This window comes from Lactuca saligna, chromosome 8, assembly GCF_052625555.1.
Source record: "Lactuca saligna cultivar CGN05327 chromosome 8, ASM5262555v1, whole genome shotgun sequence".
NCBI classification, from domain to species: domain Eukaryota; kingdom Viridiplantae; phylum Streptophyta; class Magnoliopsida; order Asterales; family Asteraceae; genus Lactuca; species Lactuca saligna.
Genome location: NC_136424.1, coordinates 28,730,651 through 28,754,128, shown reverse-complemented (window position 1 = coordinate 28,754,128; position 23,478 = coordinate 28,730,651). Strand labels below are relative to the sequence as shown.

General features: G+C 37.3%; 2 protein-coding genes across 3 annotated transcripts; one reads left to right on the top strand and one right to left on the bottom strand.

Annotated features, from left to right (window-relative positions):
• The first annotated feature begins 4,914 nt into the window (after positions 1–4,914).
• Positions 4,915–6,438, top strand: LOC145010763 (uncharacterized). Its single transcript, XM_078969293.1, has 2 exons — positions 4,915–5,452; positions 6,189–6,438. The coding sequence occupies exons 1-2, from the start codon at positions 4,938–4,940 to the stop codon at positions 6,394–6,396; spliced, it is 723 nt and encodes a 240-aa protein (XP_078825419.1). The 5' UTR covers positions 4,915–4,937; the 3' UTR covers positions 6,397–6,438.
• On the bottom strand, positions 6,394–11,300 carry LOC145010762 (lysine histidine transporter-like 8). 2 transcript variants are annotated; one of them, XM_078969292.1, is made up of 5 exons: positions 10,751–11,300; positions 10,518–10,651; positions 9,651–10,087; positions 7,593–7,724; positions 6,394–7,039 (listed from the first exon to the last, which is right to left on the bottom strand). In XM_078969292.1, exons 1-5 carry the CDS (start codon positions 11,113–11,115, stop codon positions 6,551–6,553), a joined length of 1,557 nt encoding a protein of 518 aa, XP_078825418.1. In that variant the 5' UTR covers positions 11,116–11,300; the 3' UTR covers positions 6,394–6,550. The 2 variants fall into 2 exon arrangements, with proteins under 2 accessions (XP_078825418.1, XP_078825417.1); XM_078969291.1 differs by having other exon boundaries at positions 10,748–11,299.
• Between the last annotated feature and the right edge of the window lie 12,178 nt (positions 11,301–23,478).

The window sequence follows — 23,478 nt, the reverse complement described above, 5'->3', positions numbered from 1 at the left end:
TTCATACCGTTACCGTACCAAGACTACTTAATTGGCATGATATATATATATATATATATATATATATATATATATATATATATATATATATATATATATATATAGGTTGGTACGGTACAACCGTGGTATTCAAAATTTCATACCGTTACCGTACCAAGACTACTTAATTGGCATGATATTACCAGCCAAACATATTGGCTACCAAACAACTTGGCTACCGATATGATTGGTTCGGTTGGTAACATGTTGGTTGGTTCTCTATGGTACATATTTGTCAGCCCTACTTACATATTGCGTTTTTCCTCGTCTTTTAAAATCATTTTTTTGTAAAATGATGCATGTACGCATGCATAATAGCTACGAGTTTTTCCTTATCTTGTGGACGTCCCAATTTGCTTGGTATGCGTCAGCACTCTTGAGGGCTCCAAATGATATTTTTATTTCCTTTCTAACTATTTCTTGAGCTGTTTTATATTTTATGCATTTTGGTTCACCTTGACATGTTTTCACAATCACAACATATTCATATATACCGTTTACAAGATAATACATGTATTTGTATGTCACTCTGTTTACTTCAAACGAACAATAAGATGCGGATCCATCACAAAAGTTGTGAATGTAGGTGACATGTCAAAAATCTTGATATCATTGTTTGAGTCGCCAGGACCAAAGTAGGCTTGCCCTTATGATGCAACTCCTTCAAATATGACCATGGGATCTATTCTTAATTTAGTTTATATAAGTTAACGTAGCCATCAGTTCCACAATTTCCACTTAAACCCATTTATTAATTTGTATTGCCTCATATTCCATGGGATCCTTACTCAATTTTTTCTTAAAAAAAACTTTAGTGGTGACATAGTTTTCACAAATCTCATACATCATAACACCTTAACTTTTCATTCATTGTCTTTTGCCCCTTTATGCTCAATTATATCAATATGCTTTCAAATTCTATTCAAATACCACATGGCTTACCTTTATTTCACCTCTCACATTAGTTTATCGCATATAATACAAAGAATATAAATGAACTTATAAATCAATAAAGTCTTTCATAAGGGACATAAAGGAATATAAATGATCTCATACATCACTAAAGTCTTTCAAAGTTCACATCTTAAACTCATCTAGTCATCTGTCAAATTCTCCACACCCCACAGGCCCATAAGGCCACAACTGTTTAAGCCAACAAAAATAATTAGATAAGATGGGCCAATGGCCTAATAATACCCCGACCACATTCCACCAACATAACAAGAAAGATCTTAGGCCCAACATGCAAACACGTCTTAGCACACCCGACTTCAATTTGTATTGAAGAATGAAGACCTAATGGATAACACTGTATGCGAATCTTTGAATAACATTTTATTAATTAGGTTAAATAGTAAGTTGTTGACTTATTTTTTACTAGTTTCCTTAAAGATAATTGCTATAAAGATTCAAAACGTCTCTAATGTCGTTTTACTTAAACGGGTAGTTAGCTTATTGAGAAAATATTTATGAATTTTTTTTATTTTTATTTATCCTTCTATCCGTGTAAAATTATGATATGTCTAATTTTGATAAAATTAATAATATTTGAAGACACTTATTATTGTTTTACATGAATAGGAGATAAGAACAAAAATAAAAGAATATTTAATTTCTCTTTATGAAAACTTGGTTACTATTATGTATGGGTGTTTTACAAGAGTAAATTCCAATTCTCTCACCACAATACCTAATTAATTCGTACCGACCATTTCCTTGCTAAGGATGCCCCTTTAACGAATAGCAACATATTTTGATTTTGTTATCAAAATATCACTTTTACCTTCAAAATTTCATGCTCTGTAATTTTAGTTAATTCATATCTAACCTCTTAACCAATGTGGCACGAACAAGAAACATTTACATAATCACATATGTTTCAACGATCTTAGAAAATACAAAATTAAATTATCTCGTCTTAGTTTTCTTGTGATAAATATCAAAACCGTCATAATAATATTTTATTATGTGCTTACCACCCAATTATAATATTTTATTATGTACTTACCACCCAAATATATTACCTAATATTAGACGAGGAAGTATACTCTCACTACACTATGCGCTGGAGCTGATGTTACATCATGGTGATCGTAGGAACCTTTCATCCATTGCTGTTTTCCCCGTGTGATGGAAAACCATCGCAACAATCTCATATTATCTTTTCATTGTGTCACATTTGTACAATAAAATATCTCATTGCTTTATATTATTAAAAAATGATAGGTCATTTCCTAGGTTAGGGAGTGATATGAAAAATACCCATATTTTGAGTAAGTAGATGAAAAATATGCTAAATGTAGTGACTATACACTTTTTTCTTAATAATATTAATTTCTAAAACCACGAACATATAAATGCATACGATATTGCCAGAAAAAAAAAATATTAAACATCAATGTCCTTTTGGATAGCTAGCTGTAGGGATAACTTATACAACTAGAAAATCGGACCGAAATCGGAATAACCGAAAAATGCTTAAACTGTCTGGGTATTGGGTTTAAAAATTAGTCTTATCCGGGTTCAAAGTATTTCAGGTCTAGGTCTAACGGATCCGGCTATTCTGGTATTTAGAACCGGATTTGTGGTTTAATGGTCCACAACCGATTTAGTGGGTCAAGTAACCGGAAATTGTAGGGTTATCAAAAAATGCACCTACCGAATCAGTTATTAAATGTTTTTTATTCTATTCCATAATTTTTTAATGCATTGTTGTTGAGTTTTTAGTTAGCTTTAAACTGTAATATATTATGAGTCTATCCGGACATTTTTTTTTAATTGTAGTTCAGTATTTGGCAATAGTCATAGACTCTAGAAATACCATATTTTGATGTGTACCGAGTCACTTACAACTCTCCAAAAATGAGATATCCGTTCTGTTTTGTTTATGTTACAACATTTTCTGAATTTATAGTTAGATTTGAACTGTCAAATCTACTTCGTTATAAGTCCATTTGAACTTTTTTTTAATTGTAGTTTATTGTTTGATAATAGTTATAGACACTGGAAACACCTTTATTTACACATGTATTGAGTCACTTACAACCAAGGTTCTAAATAACGTAAGGCGTGATTTGGCGGCAATGTCAAGCCTCAAGTTTTTCCGAGCCTTGGCGAGTCACGGCATTTATAAGGCGTGAGTTAAGACGGCAATTCTATATATAATTAATATTTTTATATGTATTTTCAACTATTATTCATTTTTATACAAATATATGAGTTAAAGCGACATTTTGGTAAAGCTTGGCGGCAGGTGCAAACCTTGGAGTTGTGGCGCGCCATGACGAGCTTTTTAGAATCTTGCTTACAACTAGCCCTGTCAAAAATACCCGTTATCCGAATTACTCACCCGATTTTTTCGGGTATCGGGTTAATTTTTTCGGGTAAGTGGGTAACCCGAATTTTTTCGGGTCGGGTAAAGGGTAAGTTGTTTGGGTTTCGGGTATACCCGATTACCCAAAATATATATAAGAAATAATGTCCCTTTATGAGTTTATCTAACCCTTCCAATTCCCAAATCCCAATTTCCTTCGTTGAGGCTCGTTCTAATTTCCCTACGTCAAAAAACCATCGTACCTCGTCCGCTCTTCGTTGGTATTCGTCACCAACGGATGACTATATTGAAGTAGAAGATGAGACGATTAAAGTTGACAACCCAACCAGTGATCAAGTTCCACAAGAAAAATAGAAAAAAAATAAACAAATAAAGAGTTCAACCCAAGATCGAAAGTTTGGAAAGAATACTTGATATCTCAAATATTATTAAGTAAAAAATCTCAATGTTCAAAGTTTAGCACAACATACTTATTTCATTACATTTATTTTTAGGTGCCATTAAAAAATAAAAAAATAAAATAAAAATCGGGTAATACCCGAATTACCCTTACCCGACCCATTACCCGAATTACCCGAATATAATTTGGGTAGGGTAACGGGTAAATTTTTAATATGAAAAATCCGAATTACCCGAAACCCGAAAATTTAACCGATCAACACCCCTACTTACAACCCTCAAAAAAATGAGAGATCAGTTCTATTTTTTTAGTTACAACATTATTGTTGATTTTTTATTTAGCTTTAAACTGTCATATCTGTTTCGTTATAAGTTAGTTAGGTCTGATTTTTTTTTTTTTTTTTAATAAATTTTTTAATATTAGTTCGCTGTTTGACAATAGTTATAGACTCCAGAAATACATTATTTGAATATGTATTGAATCACTTACAACCCTCCAAAAATGATATATCAAATTTTTTTATAACATTTTTTTTTTGGTAAATCGTTCTTTTACACGAGATGTGTTAACCCCGTAAGTAAAGATTTTGTAACTTGTCGAGCAATGATCCCCTTTCTTATTATTAACAGGTATTCGGGGTTACAATTTTTTTTTCTTTTGTTCCAAAATTTCGGGTTTCCTGTTCCATTTCCGGGTCCAATACACGAATCTGGTTCCAATTATCAATTTTCGGGTCCAACCGGTTCCTTACCATTATACCCATAATTGAACCCAATTGATTACCCTATATTGGTCTACTTCTTGATTCTTATAATCCGTTAATTATGGGTTCTAGGTTTTCTAGGTTCGATTTTAGACTCACTTTCATCCCGGGAAATTTACAGAAGAGTGAAAATTTTAGGAAAAATTTCAAGAAAATCCTAAAAGTTTTTTTTAACAGAAAAATTTCATTATATTGAGAAAATATATAATTTATTATATGCTATTTAAGTATAAAAATGATTTTTTTTAATTTGAATAAAAATATTAAATAATCAGGATTTTCCTATTAAATATTTTTTAAAGTTAGATTATTTTTTTTATTTTTTATTTATTTATTTATTATTTTTTTTTTTTTGCATTCTAAAACCATTCAATTCGAGTCAATCAAAACTACGAGGGTGTATGTGTCATTTTGCCCAAAGGGAGAAAGAAAGGGACATTGATACTCGACGGCTCGACCCCCACGACTCTCTCCTTCTCCGTCCCCTGTTTCATCCGCCGGTTGTTGGAAAATCTCCAAATCTTTTTCGCCGCCGACTACCTGCGGATGATTTCCGGCGTGAATTGTCTCTCAATTCCAGGCAAATCCTGATCTCCGTTATGCACACAGATTTGAATTCTATGCACCAAGCAAACGTATATAGATCTGTGGATAGAGAGCGGGGAGGGAGTGGAACCGTTAAGATGATACCGAGGTCGAGTTCTTTGCAGCAAGAGAAGATGTATAGATCTGTAGATAGGGAGGCGGTTGATGGCGGAAGCGTGTCGGGGTTACCGCGGTCAAGTTCTGCGCGTCATGAGAGAAAAATTACACGATCAAATCTTGTCGACCAGCTCAGAGAGTATCAAATTCGATCGAAACATGATTGGGCCTCCGTCTCATTCTTCTCCTCTACTTCAAATCTCTCTTCTTCCAGGTGATATATCTATTAATTTGTGTTTCTGTTTTTGTGATTTGATCATCTTTTGTACGGTTAGATTTTCGTTAATGTAGTTTTGTGCAAATTGATTAATTGTCTCATGAAGTATATGCTTTGTTTCCTCAATTTTTCCATCGTTACGCCAATACGAGATGCTCTTTGAGTTCTAAGATGCAAAGGTATCAAGAACATACTGATTTTAACCTCATATTCATATGAATGCAATTAGCTTTGAGAAAAAAGCAGATAACTGAATTGAAGTTTCACTGCAATTTGAAAACGGCGATGCTTTTTGGTGCCAAGATTGGCTTCATTCTCATTTCTTTATGCATGATCATTCCTGTTTCCATTTCATTTCCTTTTTAACTTGGTATTGATCTGTATATGCAACCTACAACAATTGTCATACTTAGTAACTTCTCATTGATTTTTCCAATGGCCTATGATGATGATGAAAGTTGTTGATAGAATTAAGTTATGCTTTCCAACAAGGAAATTCTTTTTCAAGATAAGATTATACTTTCCAATACAGAGATTCTTGATACAACTATAGTTGCACTTTCCAGTTGGTGATATTATTGATAGAAGAATCCTAATTTGGTATTTGCTTGGAATCTTTGTATATGTTCAAATGCATATATCTTGACATCTTGTTATTGTATCATACATTGTTGAATCTTTAAACAAAAAAATTGTCTGAAATCCTCCCTCTTTTGATCAACCAAATTTGCAGGGTGGACGTAGTGGTATTTGTAATATGGGAACTTGCAATTCTAGCTTTTTTCGTTTTCTCAGCAGTTGCATTATATTTCAGCCACATGAGACTTGGATTTGGTTTAGCAACAATCACATTGTTACTTCTATTATGTATGAAGCTAACAAAGCGAATAAAACTCGCCCAAAAAAAGAAACGAAGGATGCTTCTTCCTTTATCAATGTAAAAAAAAACCCTAATCTTTATAAATCCCAACACCTTTTCACCATTTTCATACAATCTTGGACCTTTGTTTTTCCTTTTATACTTTATCCTATTGGTGTAATTGGAATTGAAGCAAACAATAACAAAAATTACTACATATACATTTTTATTGTTTCTCACTTTGGATTAAAGAAATGGACCTCGACTCCTCGAGTAACTATTGTCCAAATTGCCCCCAAAACAAGTAGAACGCTTAAAATCATCCCTAGGCAACCAAGAATCCAATTGAGCCACCACATCTTGCTATAAACATTAGGTTTCTTGATGACTATCCACATAAAACACGGGTATGCTAAAGTCACGGGTAATGCAATGCCGCCTATGAGACCTGCGAGACTTGGTAGAAATGGTAGGGCAACTGCTACAAAGAAAGCTAGGGCACCGAAGAAAACCCGTGACCCGGCCCGGACCCACCATGGGCATGGCCCGTTTGTTTTAGTCACGTATCGCAGTTCTAGGTTGTCGAAAACGGGCATTGCGTAGATTTGGAAAGAGGTGAGACTGTTGATGATGACAAGTGCGCTTGTTAACCCTAAAATTGCTCGCGAAGTTGATTGACCGTGGTATTTGTACAATGCGTTTAGCAGTCCTCCCGTTGTCGGCATCTGTATTGACATTCATGCATTAGATACCTGTATGTTGTGCATTTACAGTGGTAACGAACCATGTGTGTGTGTGTGCGGATGCATGAGTAAGGCCGGAGGGGATGTATGGACAAATTTTGCTCCAAAAAAAAATCTTGCAATTTTGGTCATTGTTGAGGTTCTTATAACATTTTTGTTCCATGTTTTAAGTAAAATACCATATTTTTAGGGCCTTATTTACAAAATTAAGCTATAATTAGTGATGAAAAATCAATATTTACTTGAACCAAAAATCAAAAAATGTTACGAAGACTTAAAAAATGACTAAAACTGCAAAAGAAAAATATTTTGAGACCAAAATTACAAAAATTAATTATACCGGGTCAAAAAATAGTAATTTTATTTGGAAAATATCAAAAAGTTAAAAAAGAAAATTCAAATAAATATTAAAATTGCATAATAAATATTTAAGATGAAAATTACCAAATTCAGGACCCAAAAATACATTTTACTCAAAATATTATATAATATCATTGTGTTGACCCCAATTGAAATTTGGTCTAACATTTCTTACCATGTTACCGTAGACCCAATATCCACCGATTGCGAGAGGAAAGAGACACATTGCGATAATGAAATACGAGTATTTTACACCTTTCCACATGGGTATACGTGATGGTTGTTTTGGATTTGAAGGCATTGTACCCTGGAGAAATTAAAAAACATAGATATATTATCCTATGTTAAAATAAATTTTATGAAAGAAAGGTTTGAAAACGTATATTTTAACTACTGAAGATACAGAAAAAAATGCGAAAAAGGGTAAATGGTTTTTGTGATCAATGATTTGGGGACAACTAAACAATTATGCATCCTAAAGAATGGGAGAAAGTGCGACACATATCCACTTGGACCACTCCATGGAAAAAACACAGCACCAAACACTGGACTGGACTTTTGTGGGTCGTACTCAATGGAATCCACGTGATCCACCAAATCAGGGTTCACATTTCCTTTTCAATCATGAGTTTTTAAAAGAAAAAATAATGAAACTAACATATGTTTGTATATTTTCGATTTAGCAGTAAAAAGGTCATAAAAAATACAATGGTTTTTTCAATAAAATATCAAAATTTAAAGGTTTTTTCTTCAAATTACTACGTTTATAACTTTATTTAATCTTATTAAATCTTATCGTAGTTTCTATTGAGTGTGTTATGTTATTATAACCTTGATGTATATATTTTTTTTTGAAAAAAATAATATTATCTTATTGTAATATTATTATATTATATTAATTTGACAATATACAAAATTATCTATTTTCTGTAACTAACTGTTTGTATATAATTTTCTGATAGAGATTTTTTTATAGAACTATTTTTTATGATGTTCCCATGAAAGACATCAATTTGCCAGATAGATTTTTTAAAAGATTAATTATTTTTTGTAACAGGTGTATGTTGTTATTTATATTAGTTTTTTAGTGTAATCTTATTTTATAGTAAGATAATATCCATTCGACATAATGGATAAAATAATATAATATTATATAATATTACATGTTAGTTTACATTTCTTAATACTTTTGTATTAAATTTGAAAAAAGTTTCTGATTATGTGATACATATTTTTAGAGATGATAAAATTTTGAATATGAACAGTAACGTTCATAAGTTGGTTTGGCCGTGGAGTCTGATGACTTGATTTTCAAACTGTTTGCTTTTGATCATTCAACAAAATTTTTGGAGAAATTAAATAGTTTTTATTTTTTGTTTTTATTTTTCTTTTTATCTATTTAAAATGATGACAAACGTATAAATTTAACATCTTAATCAGATTTAAATTAAATTAAATGATTCTTGTTACCATCTAAATTGAGTAGGAAGATAGTAGGTATAAAAAATAAAAAAATATTTAATTTCTTAAAATTTTATTAGGTTAAGAAACTCTCAATTAAAACCTGAAAAGTGAAACTCAAACTTAAAAGCTTATAAGTTTTAATGTTTTAAATGTTTGAAATGATTAGATAAAGCAACTCTAATTGGTAGGAGTATTAAAGCTTTTATTATTATTATCAGAAAATTCCAATTGATATAGCACTATAACCACTGTGAACAAACAAATCAAGCTTTTTTAAAGGGGAAGAGTTTGTTTAGTTACATATGCCCATTTTTTTTTTTCAAAAAACTAAACTTTTGAATTTTTTATTTTACATCTTTATTTTTTTGGTTTTTTATGTATTTTTCTTTCCATAAAGCATATGTTAAAATATATAAAAGTTAAAAACTTCATGTACCCACATAATATTGTTTTTCAATGTTTTAAAAATGAAAAACATAAAATAGTTAAAATTTCCAAAACGACAACATATGAAATGTAGTTTTAGTTTTATCAAAATAAAAATATAAACATGTTTGAAACTTGATAACACTTAACACTACGTAAATATTACAAACCTAGAAACTCCATCATATATAGAATGTATGACACCCAAAAGTAAAATTGAGAAAATGTTTATGTTATAATAAAAAAATATATTCCAAGCAAAAGAATTAATGTGTTCGGTAATTTTAATTGAAAACAAAAGAATGTGTTCATAGTTTTAATTGCATAAAGTCTATCAACGTACCTGTATTTCAAGCACCAAATTATGACCTCGAAAAGCAAATGCAACGATGCCAAGAGAATTTAAAACATCACAAACCCTAGCAACTTGTGACACCTCCTCTAACTTCTCATACGATACACCCGTGGGCCTCCCTTCAACAACCGACACAACCCATATAACAGTACAATATGATACCGAAGCAATAGCTCCTATCAGTGAAACCCCTGCAATCGAATTCAAGTTCGGCAGTTGTGTTAACACAACTGCCGAACATGTGAAAACAAGGTACCACTCGATCATCGATAGAGGTGTTTCATTATTTTTCTCCCATGTATTGTCAATGATGGTGTTGAAAAGAAGTTTCATGGTGGCTCCCCCGATCATGATTAGGGTTATGCATGTCCCACTTGAAAGGTAAATTGTCGGTAATAACGTCATGAGCTTCCCTAATTTCTCTCCTAAATGACATAAAGTTCAATTCATGTATTAGTCCTGCCTCCAAAAAAGGAATTAATGACAATTTACGTGACATTTAACAAATTGACTACAATGCTAACATAAATTTCATAAATGGTGAATTACGAATCACGAAAATGCTTCACGTACCACAAAATTAATACCTTTATAAACATTAAAAAGTAAACAAAAATCTTATTTCCAAATCAAAGTTGCAAATTTTTTTTTTGTAGTTGTTTTTAATGTTTTTGCAACCTTTGTGGTAAAAGCTAAATTTTGCAATTAACCTTAGTTGTTAAATTTGGTAACCTCGTTTTGTGATTAACTATATGTATTATCCCTTCAAAAAGGGTAAAAAAATTGACTCTTGTACAAAAAATTGTTTTGTTTTTGGTTGAGGGTTAGAATTAGAAAAGTGAAAGTGAGGCATACCAAAAGCAGCCATGGAAAGCCATAGATATCGGCTGTATCGAGTCCCAGAAGAAGATTCATGGAGTTGAATCAGAAGCCAAAGTGTATACATTTGCCACACAAAAACTACTGACAAACTCATTATTCCCCAAACCCTACAAATCGTTTCACAAAACGCATGTAAATAACGATGAAAAATAGCGATTGATTTTGGTTAAAAAAGCGAGAAGTGCAGAAGTAATTAAGCTAACCACCCAAGTGCAGTGAAGGCAAGGGGAAGAACAAGAGCTTGAACTCCGATTCCAGAGCTGAGGGTATGGAATGCTGCATAAAACGCGTTTCCATTCCTTGATTCAGTTATAGGAAGCCATTCATCATGTGGGTTGAGCTTAGTGAACTCCAAGTAGCCTTGCATGCTTGCCATGGCCTTCTTCATGGGGCTAGCCAACGGTGTCATGACGCGAGTGATGAATGGGCTTTTAGGTGTCATTGGAATGGAATTGGCTGGAGAAGGAGAATGGAATTGGGATGGTGATGGTGATGGAATTGAAAGCACCGTAGGAATTACAGGAATACGAGTTTCTTTATTTGGGTTAAGGTTACTCATCTCTCTTCCCATTATCCCTTACGATTCGAACTCAAATTAACCTGTGTGTTTCACAGTTTCACTCGAGCAACAAATTAAAAGCAACAAAACTTGAACGTACGTGCGATGTGGATTCAGATTGAAAGTTGTGATCGTGGAATGTTCAGTTCTTTTCTGTGTTAGTTTGTATGGAGTATTGGGGAGGTTGTGGAAGGATCACATTATTTATAGATATAGAGTGAAAAGGAAGGGAAATGGAGATAAAGGAAATGCATTAAATTTAGGCATATTATAAAATATAATCGACTTGGATATTATAAATTTCATGTTATTTAAAAAATAAATAAAATGTGAAAGGGCTATAAAGCATTACTAGCCTTTTGACTGATTCATGGCTGCTACTGGTGGTGATAGCCCTTGTCTTTGGTTACTTTCACGTGAAGTTTCACCATGCAACTAGACGTCTTGATAGATTATGTTTATTTATTTATTTATTTTTCTGAATTGGCTTTTTTTTTTTTTTTTTTTTTTTTTTTTTTTAAATTACTAAAAAAAAGTAAATTACAGTTTTTTCCCTAGTGGTTTGGTTAGAAAAATACATTTAGTCCAAGATTTGAAATATTGGTAAGGTGAATCCTTATAGTTTTAAAAAAATTATAACCCCAAGGTTTCTGGACATATAAAAAGACTACTTTACCCTTTCAAATATATATTTTTTCTTTTGTCTTTTACTCAATTTTAATATTTAATTATAAAAAAATAAAGACCCACCTCTCCTAGCCCATCCTATTCTTCTCCTTCAATTCGTCACCTGCCATCCATCATCGCCTTTGGCTTTCCGCCTCTAATGAAATCGTTATTTTCACCCGTGATCACTACAAGAATACGAATCTATGCCGACGACACCTATACCCACGACGGTTCTCGTCGCTAAAAGAACCCCTATGCCGACAACCGGTTGTCAGCACACCCTTTGCAAACTTTGACTAAATTTCTTTGACCAAGACATATGTGCCTACGACAAGTCGTCGCTACAAGTTTGGCGGGAACGAAAAGAATTTCGCGGTATTTTGAAACTCTGTATCGACGACTTGTCGTCGGGATAGGTAACGAAAAATAAATTTTCTATTTATTTTAAATACATGTTCCAGAAATACAGTACGCCGTCGTTTTATGTAACATATGCCAACGACATGTCGTCGAGATAGGTTGCGAAAAATAGATTTTCTATTTATTTTAAATACATGTTCCAGAAATACAGTACGCCGTCGTTTTATGTAACCTATGCCAACGACATGTCGTCAGCAAGCCACGTGGTAATCCGCGTGAAACCCTATCCTGACGACAAGTCGTCTGCACAGGGTTTTATTATTTATTTATTTGTTTATTTATTTATTTATTTATTTTGGTTTCAGTATAAATGAAACGACACTGTTTGTGTGGACCCTATCCCGACGACAAGTCGTCGGCATAGGGGTTTACCCTAAGATATATGCAGTCAGTCCGTTCATTCGATCACAGTCACACTCCCTCTCTTCTCTCCGACGAAAATCGTCTTCAGCCTTCCATAACCGACGATTTGCTCTAGGTAACATGATTTCTACTCATAATTTGTTGTTTATTGTTGTGTTGTAAAGATTTTTACCCTCAATTTGTTTTTTTTTTTGGTGTTATAGCTCTCCACTGGCAGTGAAGAGGTTTTGCTTCACCACTATCTTCCACCACCCTCAACCTCCCACCAACGAATCCAACCTCTTTCTAGCTTCTCCTTCACTGCCACAATAGGTAAGTAAGTAATATGGTAGGTTTTTTGTTTTTTTTTTTTTTGTTTTGTTTTTTGTTTTTTTTTTTTTTTTTTCTGATTTTGTGTTCTTCGGGTGACCACTAGCCATCATTGGAGGATCATTATCAATTTTAACAATAAGATTCTCGCTATCACAACAAGAAAAATGAAAACGGTTAGTATTTTTTTTTCTAATTTTTATTGAAGTTGATATTGTATATACTAGGTGTGAGCCTCATGTATTACATGAGCGTATTTAAAACAATTAAATATGTATAAACATTTGAGAAATTTGAATTTATAAGAAAAATGAGAAAAATATTGAATTACTAAAAGTAAAGTGTTTTTTTTTTCTCTTTTAAATTTAAACAAATCATTTAGATAAAATAATCAAAGCAAATTAATGAGATTTTATTTTAAAAATTTGAAATTATAAGGAAAGTCCATTAATGAAATTGATATACATTTATTATTAAATTTAAATACCATATGGAATTTAATAAAATAGGAAAACCACAAAATTACATATAGAATAAAAATTAATTCAAAATAACCACAAAATGACATGTGACAAAATGAATGAGAGTGTGACAAATGATAAAAAAAAACATTCATTTATTAGAGAAGATGTATAAGTTTATATGAAATTGAAATTGAAATTAATCCTCCTATGATTATAGAAATGTGTTGTTTGTTTGGTATGTGTATGATTGTGTTGTTTTTTTGGTATATGTATGTTGTTTGTTTGTTTAGGTTTATATGAAATTGAAGTTATATGTATAAAATGTTAATTTAGTTGGTTAATGTTATATGAAATTGAAACTTTGGTTAAAATACTATATGAAATTCAAATTTGTTTAGGTACATATGAAATTGAAATTGTATGTATATAATGTTAATTTAATTGTTTAGGTTTATATGAAATCGAAATTTTGTATGATTGTGAAATATGTATGCTTGTGCTTTTTGTTTTGGTTGATATGAAATTTTATGTATAAAATGTAACATATATATGGTTGTGCTACTTGTTTAGTTTATCAGTTTGAATGAATGAAGTGATAAAGTGTTTAATTTTTAAGTTAAAATGTTTGTCATTAAGAACAAATGTTACTAATAGCAACATAAAACAATATATAAATATATTTAAATAAATAAAAGTATGTTTATTGAGAATAAAGTTTACTAAGTAAAAAATATATATTTTATTTTCATTTCTATTTGATAGTTATAACATAAAACAAAATAATAAAACTACGTTGCTATTAAATGTAAGGTGCCATAATAAAACAAAAAATATATATATATTAAAAGTACAATGCTGTAATTGAAAAAAAAAATGTATATATACTTTAAACAAACTAATAAAAGTACATTGTTATAAAATTACATTGACTCATTGTGGGTTTAGAAGCCTACTGAAATGAATACTCTATCAATTTCGTTTGATTTTTACTTCTAGGTATATATATTTCTTTATATACTTGTCAATACTCTATCAATTTCGTCCGTTTTTTTCTTAAACAAAAAGTCATGCAATACACATTCACATATAGCCAGAATACAATTTACCTATGTATACAATGTAATTTTTAATAATAAAACAATAATGACGATCGATAAGAGTTGGATTCGTGAAATCCAAATGTCCCCAAAATTCTTGTAAGGTCTTAAAAACTTTATGGAGATTTCTAGGAAAAATGTTGACTCTGAAGAAAAAGTGTGTTGTTCGTGTGTAAAGTGTGTGAATATGTATCGACAGTTGTTGAGTACGGTTTATGCCCACATACATGACCGTGGGATTCTAAAATCGTATACTATATGGATTTATCACTGTGAGAAGCGTCATGTTTCGGACTTGTGCTATAATTCCATTCCAATAAACGTTCCAACAACTAATGAGATGTTTGACGTAATTGATGATGTTATTGCGGAACAAAATACAAATGAAGAAAATACAGATGATGAAGGACGAGGCATGTACCCAGAATTTGATGCTTTGTTTGAGGAGCTCAATGCCGAGTTATACCCTGATTGTGAGATGTCTTATTTAAAATTTTTGGTGAATTTTTTGCATATTAAAGTGATCAATAAATGGACAAATAGATCATTTGACCAAATTGTAGAGTTTCTAAGAGTTGCTTTCCCAAAGAGCAAGATTCCAACTTCACACTATGAAGCTAAGAAAAAGTTGAGAAAGATAGGGTTAGGATATGAGTCCATCCATGCTTGCAAATATGATTGTGCTTTGTTTTGGAAGGAGAATGATTCCATGCAGAATTGCCCGATTTATAACGAGAGTAGATGGGTGGACACAAATACAAAGGGGAAGCGAGTACCACAAAAAGTGTTGTGGTACTTTCCTTTTACTCCAAGACTTCGACGGATGTATAGTTCCAGATTCACAGCTAAAAATATGATTTGGCATAATAATGTAAAATCAACGGATGGTATGATGTATCATCCGGTAGATGGGAAGTCATGGCAAGAATTTGATAAGAGATATCCAGAGTTTGCCAAAGAATCTATAAATGTTTGTCTAGGTTTAGTTGCTGACAGCTTTAATCCATTCGGCAACTTTAATAACAATTATTGTATTTGGCATGTTATATTGACTACCTACAATACACCACCATGGATATGTATGAAAGAGTCTTCTTTCATGCTAACTTTGCTGATTCCTATCCCTAGATCACCCGCAAAGGACATTGATGTTTACTTGAGGCCTTTGGTGGATGAGTTGAGCATGTTGTGGGCTAAAGGAGTCTAAACGAGAGATGCATCAACCAACACTGTATTCAATATGCATGCGATGTTATTATGGACTATCAATGATTTCCCAACACGCAACAGTCTATATGGATGGAGTGGTCAAGGTTATTTAGCATGCCCTACTTGTAACAAAGACACATCTTCCATTTATGTGACCAACAAGATGTCTTATGTTGGTCATAGACGATTATAAATCATAGTTGGAGGGAGAGTCTATTGTTTGATGTTCAACCTGATACAAGACCACATCCTACGATTTAGTAATGCAACTATATTAAAGCAAGTAAATTGTCTCTCTAATCGAATTCCAGGGAAACATCCTGATTATGGGGGTAAAAAAGAAAGCGTGATGATGAAAGAAAAAAGAGAGAGTTAAATTAGACGAAACGAAGTATCTTCTTTGAGCTTGAGTATTGGTCTTCCCTCGACCTAAAACACAATTTTGATATTATGCATGTTTCAAAGAATGTGAATGATAGTGTGTTGAATACTGCACTGATGAATGATAAAAGCAAAGACAAAAAAGAAGCAAGAATTGACTTGAAAAATATGGGCGTTAGACCAGATTAATGGCCAAAAGAGAAAGTCAAGAAGATGAAGAAACACAACAAGGAAGAAACAAGAATAAAGACATACTTGTAACAGCCCGAAATCCAGGTATTCTTCTTTTGGCATTGCATCTTGGTTAAGTTGTTAATTTAGGGTTTTCATGGTAGGCGAGTACGCTGGGCGTCCAAGGTGTACGCTGCGCGTACTCGCGCGCCTCATTTGGACGCGTTCCCCCTCAGGTACGCTGGGCGTACCCAAGGTTATGCATGGCGTAACTTGCCCAAATCTAAAAACCCTAATCTCCTTGGAGGGCTATAAAAGGAATGTGTGGCTGGACATCTCAGCCACCATCCCTCAGAGTGAAACCATAAATAGTGTGTGCCTTCATTCTTAAGCCTTTGTGGGTGCATTCTAAGCTTGGTGGTGCCGTTCCAAGGTTGCAAAGGAGAAGAAGAGCTTATTGGAGAGGCTAGAAGTGGTGCTCAAGTGTAGATCTGAGCTTTGCAAGGGTTAAAGCTTCATTATCAGGTAAAAAGTTCGGATCTTGTCACTTGGTTCATGTTATATGCTTAAGGTATCATTTTCTAGGGTTTAAGTCCCAAAGGTGGAGACTTTTTGTGCAAATGGCCTCCATAAGCTTAGATACTTCATATTTCTGATCTATTGGAGTTGTAGACTCATAAAAATGACATCTTGGACGTGGATATTGCACCATGCATGAGATCTAGGTCCTTGAGTTTGAATAGAATGTTGTTATGTGATGTTGGCGCCTTTACAGCCATGCCAAGGCTTAAAGGTCTCGACTTTATGGGTTTAGACACACTAAAAGAGTTGGATCTAGAAGTTGGAGTAATGGCTTAACCGATTAAGACCAGAAATCAAGAGTGGCTGATTCTGATGGTTACGCTGGGCATAACTTCTAGTACGCGCAGCGTACTGGGTGGAGACCCCGATCCAGGGGGTTGGCGATGTACGCCCCGCGTACATCTAGAAGTGCCCCGCGTACTCTCAGGGTTGACTTTTGTTGACTTTTAGGGTTTTAGTCAACATGAGGACTTTAGGTCAAGGAAGGGTAAAATGGTCTTTTACCCTCTGAGGAATGATGATAAGGGGTAAAGTTTTAATGATGGAAGTCTTTGTGTATTAAATGATATTTTTATGTTTAGGCGAGGTAGAGTCGTCGTTGGGATTCGGTGATAGCGAGGACGCGAGATCTTAGACTTTCCACGAGGTGACTTTTCTCACTATACTGTACCCGGAAGGGTTTGACTGTGTGACCGGAAGGTCGGATGTGATATGAGATATATGTATTATGTGTGATAAGTTAATCGTTATATGTGCCATGTATGATATGCTTGATATGGGCCGGAAGGCATTATGTTATGGGCCGGAAGGCGAATATGTTATGGGCCGGAAGGCGTTGTGATGTGGACCGTAAGGTTGACGTGGGTAGGACCGGAAGGTTTACCTAGTCGGGACAGAAGTCCCCTGAGACACATGGACCGGAAGGTCAGGGCCTGGAAAAGTGTATGTGCGTAGGTTGTATTTTGGGGAACTCACTAAGCATTTATGCTTACAGTTGTTGTGTTATGTGTTTCAGGTACTAGCGAGGACCGTGGGAAGGCGCCGACGTGATCGTACACATTGTCGGGGGAAAACTATTTTATGATCTTTGGGATGTATTTAGTTGTGACAATATTGTTTATGTTTGAATTTGAAATATTAATCGATGTTTTGATGTTTACAAAAATGAAAAATTGGTTTTAAAATTTACTTCGTTACAAGTTGGTATCAGAGCCTTGGTTTGAGGGATTCGGATACACCTTCGGGCGTAACTGAACTCAAACCGGGGATTTGAGAAATTTTTAATTAATAAAATCAATAAAATTTTGATAAGAGATTTTGAAACAACCAAAGAAGAAGAAGTGTGTACGGTCAGCCAGTACCCGAACGGTAAAATCCCCAAAATACTCTTACAATATGTGTTATATGATATGATATGATATGTATGCTAGTAGACTAGGTATTCATATTAGGACTAGAGTGGCCTGATTTGTGATGCCTTAGTCTAGGGAAATCTGCTCCTATGAGGTGCTTTGAGAGCGAGTGGGTAGCTAATGCATGGCAAGAATAGAGTACTCATGATCCGGGTTTTGGGGAGGAGGACTTGGGGTGAATGCTGATGCGGTGTAGTCGGTAGTATTGGGCCCATACTACTGAAGACACCAGGTCAGTGGGCAAACCAAGTAAGAATCCCTGGGTATCGGAGACTGAGTAGGGTTGCGTTATCGAGTGCGATTATGCTCGATAGAGTCTCTGATATTTCTATGTTGTATTTCAGAGGCATCATGGTTGGACCACGCCATAGACATGGTACGAGCAGTGTGAGTGACAAGGAGCTTCGTCGGATGATTCATGAGGAGGTGGCTGCAGCGATCCCGACTGAGATTCCGGAGATGTTTGGGTCTATTAAGACCACACTGATGGAGACTTTTGATGAGCGGTACGCCGCGGTGACTGAGGCCGCAGCCGCTGCAGCTATCGCAACTGTGGCTGCTGCCAGACCAAAGGGAGGTGACTCGTTGCTGTTCCGGGAGTTCAGCAACACGAAGCCACCCAAGTTTGACGGGATGCAGGTTCCGATCGCTGCGATGAGATGGATTGCTGATATCGAGGAATGCTTCTACACTTGTTCATGTCTGGAGCATCTGAGGGTACGGTTCGCTTTGAACCAGCTCCGCCTGGGAGCAAAGGATTGGTGGAAGTTTGTGACAGTAAACTTCACACTGGCGGAGGTTTCAGCCGTGACTTGGGAGAGGTTTACTGCTATGTTCAGAGACGAGTACGTTCCCCTGGTGGAGATGGAACGGTTGGTTCAGGAGTTCTTGACCCTCAAGCAGGGTAATGATTCTGTCACGGTGATCACGCGGAAGTTTCATGAGAGGGTGATGTTTTGCCCTGAGCAGGTGTCCACGGAGCAGGCTCGGATGAGCCGGTATTTGGGTGTGCTGAGGAGGGATATCCGGGAGTTCGTATCGAACTCGACATACCAGACTTTTGCTGAGCTTTAGGTGAATGCCAGGAAGCGTGAGATCGAGTTGGAGACCCAGGCCAGGGAGGAGGCAGAGTCCCAACGGGTGGATCGGTGGCCGGCTCAGTCTCAACCGGCAGCCAAGCGGACCAAGTCTACCGATTCTAGGTCGGGAGGTCAGAAGGGCCGCACTTGCGGAAAGTACGGCAAGGGTCACGAGGGGGCATGTCGATCGGGTGCTTGCTACAAGTGTGGCAAGGAGGGGAACATTGCTAGGGATTGCCCCAAGGTATTTATGGTTTGCTTTCATTGCAACCAGACCGGCCACCGGAAGGCCGAGTGCCCCCAGCTTCGCCAGGGTTCTACACCTGCTGCCAGGGTTACCGAGACTCGGCCAGTGAAGGCCGAGGCTCCGAAGGCTCGTGGAAGAGCTTTCCAGTTGACTGCGGAGGAGGTCCGTGCGGTGCCTGATGTCGTAGCTGGTATGTATTCCTTCGCGTAATTACTTTTATGCTAAGATACTGTGCTTATATTATGATATGCGTAGGTACTTTTCTTGTGAATTCTGTACCTGCTTTGGTATTATTTGACTCGGGTGTGAGTCGGTCTTTTGTATCGTTGGCTTTTAGCCAGCACATCGGTATTGATCAGGAGGTGATGAGTCGACCCCTGCGAGTTTCTATAGCGGATGAGAAAGCGGTATACGCCACTGATGTGATTCGAGGATGTGTGCTCGAGATTTTTAGGGTCAAATTCCTTATAGACTTAGTTCCTATAGCGATGGGGGATGTCTGCGTCATCGTGGGTATGGACTGGTTGAGTAAGTTTGGGGCAGTCATTGACTGCGAGAGACAACTGGTGACTATTCGAGACCCTAGTGGGGGAGTGCTTACTATGTATGGCGAGGGGACCCGGTGCGGGTCGACATTTTGTTCGGCTGCCAGGGTGAGGCAGAGTTTGCAGCAGGGCTGCAATGGATTCATAGCCTACGTGATGGATACTCGAGTGGCCGCGGGGAGGCCCAATTCGATTGACGACGTTCCTGTAGTATGCGAGTTTTCGGATGTGTTCCCTAAAGAGTTACCAGGTGTGCCTACGGAAAGGCAAGTGGAGTTCCGTATCGATTTGGTTCCAGGAGCGGCGCCCATCGCCAAGGCGCCTTATCGTCTCGCTCCACCGGAAATGCAGGAGTTATCCTTGCAGCTTCAGGAGCTGTTGGGGAAGGGGTTTATTCGACCGAGTAGCTCACCTTGGGGAGCACCGATTTTGTTCGTCAAGAAAAAGGATGGTTCACACCGGATGTGTATCGATTACCGGGAGTTGAACTAGTTGAAGGTTAAGAACCGGTATCCGTTACCTAGGATCGACGATCTGTTCGATCAGTTGCAGGGGGCATCTTGGTTCTCCAAGATAGACTTGAGGTCGGGTTATCATTAGATGAGGGTTCGGGATGAAGATATTCAGAAGACTGCTTTCAGAACTCGTTATGGACATTATGAGTTTGTGGTGATGCCTTTTAGGCTCACCAATGCCCCGGCTGCGTTCATGGATCTTATGAACCAGGTGTGCCGGACGATGCTGGATCGGTCGGTGATCGTATTCATTAATGATATTTTGGTATATTCGAGGTCTAGGGAGCAGCATGAGGAGCATTTGAGGGAGATTCTTGGGGTATTGAGATCGGAGAGGCTGTATGCCAAATTCTCCAAGTGTGATTTCTGGTTACGAGAGGTCCAGTTCCTTGGGCACCTTGTTAACCAGAAAGGGATATTGGTCGACCCGGCCAAGATTGAGGCGGTGTTGAGATGGGAGGTGCCGAGATCGCCCACTGAGATCAGGAGTTTCCTGGGATTGGCCGGCTATTATCGAAGGTTTATCAAGGATTTCTCCAAGATCGTCGTGCCACTTACTAGGATGACCCGGAAGGGTGTTGCATTTTCATGGGGACCGGAGCAGCAGTCCTCATTCGAGACCCTTCGTCAGAAATTGTGTGAGGCCCCGGTGCTTGCACTCCCGGAAGGGATGGAGGATTTTGTGGTGTAATGTGATGCATCTATATCGGGTTTGGGGGCGGTGCTTATGCAGAGGGGACATGTGATAGCGTATGCTTCAAGGCAGTTGAAGCCTCATGAGTCGAGATATCCCACCCACAACCTGGAATTGGGGGCGGTGGTGTTTGCCCTCAAGATCTGGCGGGATTATCTTTATGGGGTTTGGTGTACCATCTACACGGACCACAAGAGTCTGAAGTACTTGATGGATCATCCAAATCTGAATATGCGACAGAGGAGATGGTTGGATGTGGTGAAGGATTACGATTGTGAAATCCTGTACCACCCGGGCAAGGCTAATGTGGTAGCCGATGTGTTGAGCTGGAGGGCGGAAAGCGCCTCGATCCGAGATATTTGTATGAGGTTGACGGTGATGACCCCGATTTTAGATACCATTCGAGGAGCTCAGGCTGAGGCTGCGAAACCAGAAAACCAGAAGAGGGAGCAGGTTGTAGGTCAGGTATCAGGATTCGTTACGGATGGTCGAGGGTTTATGACTTTTCAGGGTCGGATTTGGGTACCGTTTGTGGGCGGTACACGTACTATTTTGATGGAGGAAGCGCATCGATCGAAATTCTCGATTCATCCCGGGGCTACGAAAATGTATTTGGACCTAAGGAAGGAGTATTGGTGGCCCTGTATGAAAAGGGATGTTGCATGGTTTGTTTAGAGATGCCTGACTTGTCGACAGGTTAAGGCCGAGCACCAGCATCCGCACGGTAAATTGCAGCTGCTAGAGATTCCCGAATGGAAGTGGGAACAGATTACCATGGATTTTATCACCAAATTGTCGCGGACTGCAAGGGGAGTGGATGCAGTTTGGGTGATCGTGGATAGATTGACGAAGAGCGCTCATTTTCTAGCCATCAACGAGAGCTCTTCGGCGGAGAAGTTGGCAGAATTATACGTGAGGGAGGTGGTATCGCGGCATGGGGTTCCGATGTCGATTGTTTCAGATCGGGATGTGCGTTTTACTTCCAGGTTTTGGAAGAAGTTTCATGAGGAGTTGGGTACGAGACTGCATTTCAGTACCGCATACCACCCGCAGACAGACGGACAGAGCAAGCGGACGATTCAGACGCTTGAGGATATGCTCCGAGCATATGTTTTGGATTTTGGAGGGAGCTAGGACAATTATCAACCTTTAGCAGAGTTTTCGTACAACAACAACCATCATTCGAGCATGGTATGCCACCCTTTGAGCTGTTGTATGGTCGGAGGTGTCGCACCCCCATCTGCTGGGGAGAGGTGGGGCAGCGGGTGATGAGTAGCACGGAGATTGTACTCCAGATGACCGAGCAGATTCAACAGGTCAGGCAGAGGTTGTTGACCGCGCAGAGTCGCCAGAAGAGTTATGCGGACAGGCGGCGGTCCGAGCTCGAGTTTCAGGTTGGTGACCTTGTGCTCCTAAAGGTCTCTCCTTGGAAAGGAGTGATACGATTCAGGAAGAGGGGCAAGTTGGGACCCCGGTATATTGGACCCTTCAGGGTAATTGCTAGGGTAGGCCGGGTAGCCTACCGGTTGGATCTACCTGCTGAGTTGGGGCAGATGCATGATAACTTTCATGTCTCGCAGTTGAGGAAATGTATTGCCGATGAGTCGGTAGTGGTGCCATTAGATGATATTCAGGTGGATGCAGGCCTAAACTACGTGGAGAGACCAGTAGCGATCAGGGATCGGAAAGTTAAGGTTCTGAGGAAAAAGGAAGTACCCCTGGTACAAGTGCAGTGGCAACATCGGAAGGGGTCCGAGCTGACATGGGAGTCCGAGTCTGAGATGCAGGATCAGTATCCAGAGTTGTTTTCAGTATGAGACTTCGGGGGCGAAGTCTGATTCTAGTGGGGGAGAATTGTAACAGCCCGAAATCCAGGTATTCTTCTTTTGGCCTTGCATCTTGGTTAAGTTGTTAATTTAGGGTTTTCATGGTAGGCGAGTACGCTGGCGTACAAGGTGTACGTTGCGCATACTCGCACGCGTCATTTGGACGCGTTCCCCCTCAGGTACGCTGGGTGTACCCAAGGTTACGCATGGCGTAACTTGCCCTGATCTAAAAACCCTAATCTCCTTGGAGGGTTATAAAAGGAATGTGTGGCTGGACTTCTCAGCCACCATCCCTCAGAGTAAAGCCCTAAATAGTGTGTGCCTTCGTTTTTAAGCCTTTGTGGGCTCATTCTAAGCTTGGTGGTGCCATTCCAAGGTTGCAAAGGAGAAGA

Coding starts and splice junctions, on each gene's coding strand:
- LOC145010763 (XM_078969293.1), top strand. CDS start 4,938: ATGTGTCATTTTGCCCAAAGGGAGAAAGAAAGGGACATTGATACTCGA. Junction 5,453..6,188: donor TCAAATCTCTCTTCTTCCAG/GTGATATATCTA, acceptor CCAAATTTGCAG/GGTGGACGTAGTGGTATTTG.
- LOC145010762 (XM_078969291.1), bottom strand. CDS start 11,115: ATGGGAAGAGAGATGAGTAACCTTAACCCAAATAAAGAAACTCGTATT. Junction 7,725..9,650: donor ATTTGGTGCTTGAAATACAG/GTACGTTGATAG, acceptor TAATTTCTCCAG/GGTACAATGCCTTCAAATCC. Junction 7,040..7,592: donor ATTGGGTCTACGGTAACATG/GTAAGAAATGTT, acceptor ATGTCAATACAG/ATGCCGACAACGGGAGGACT.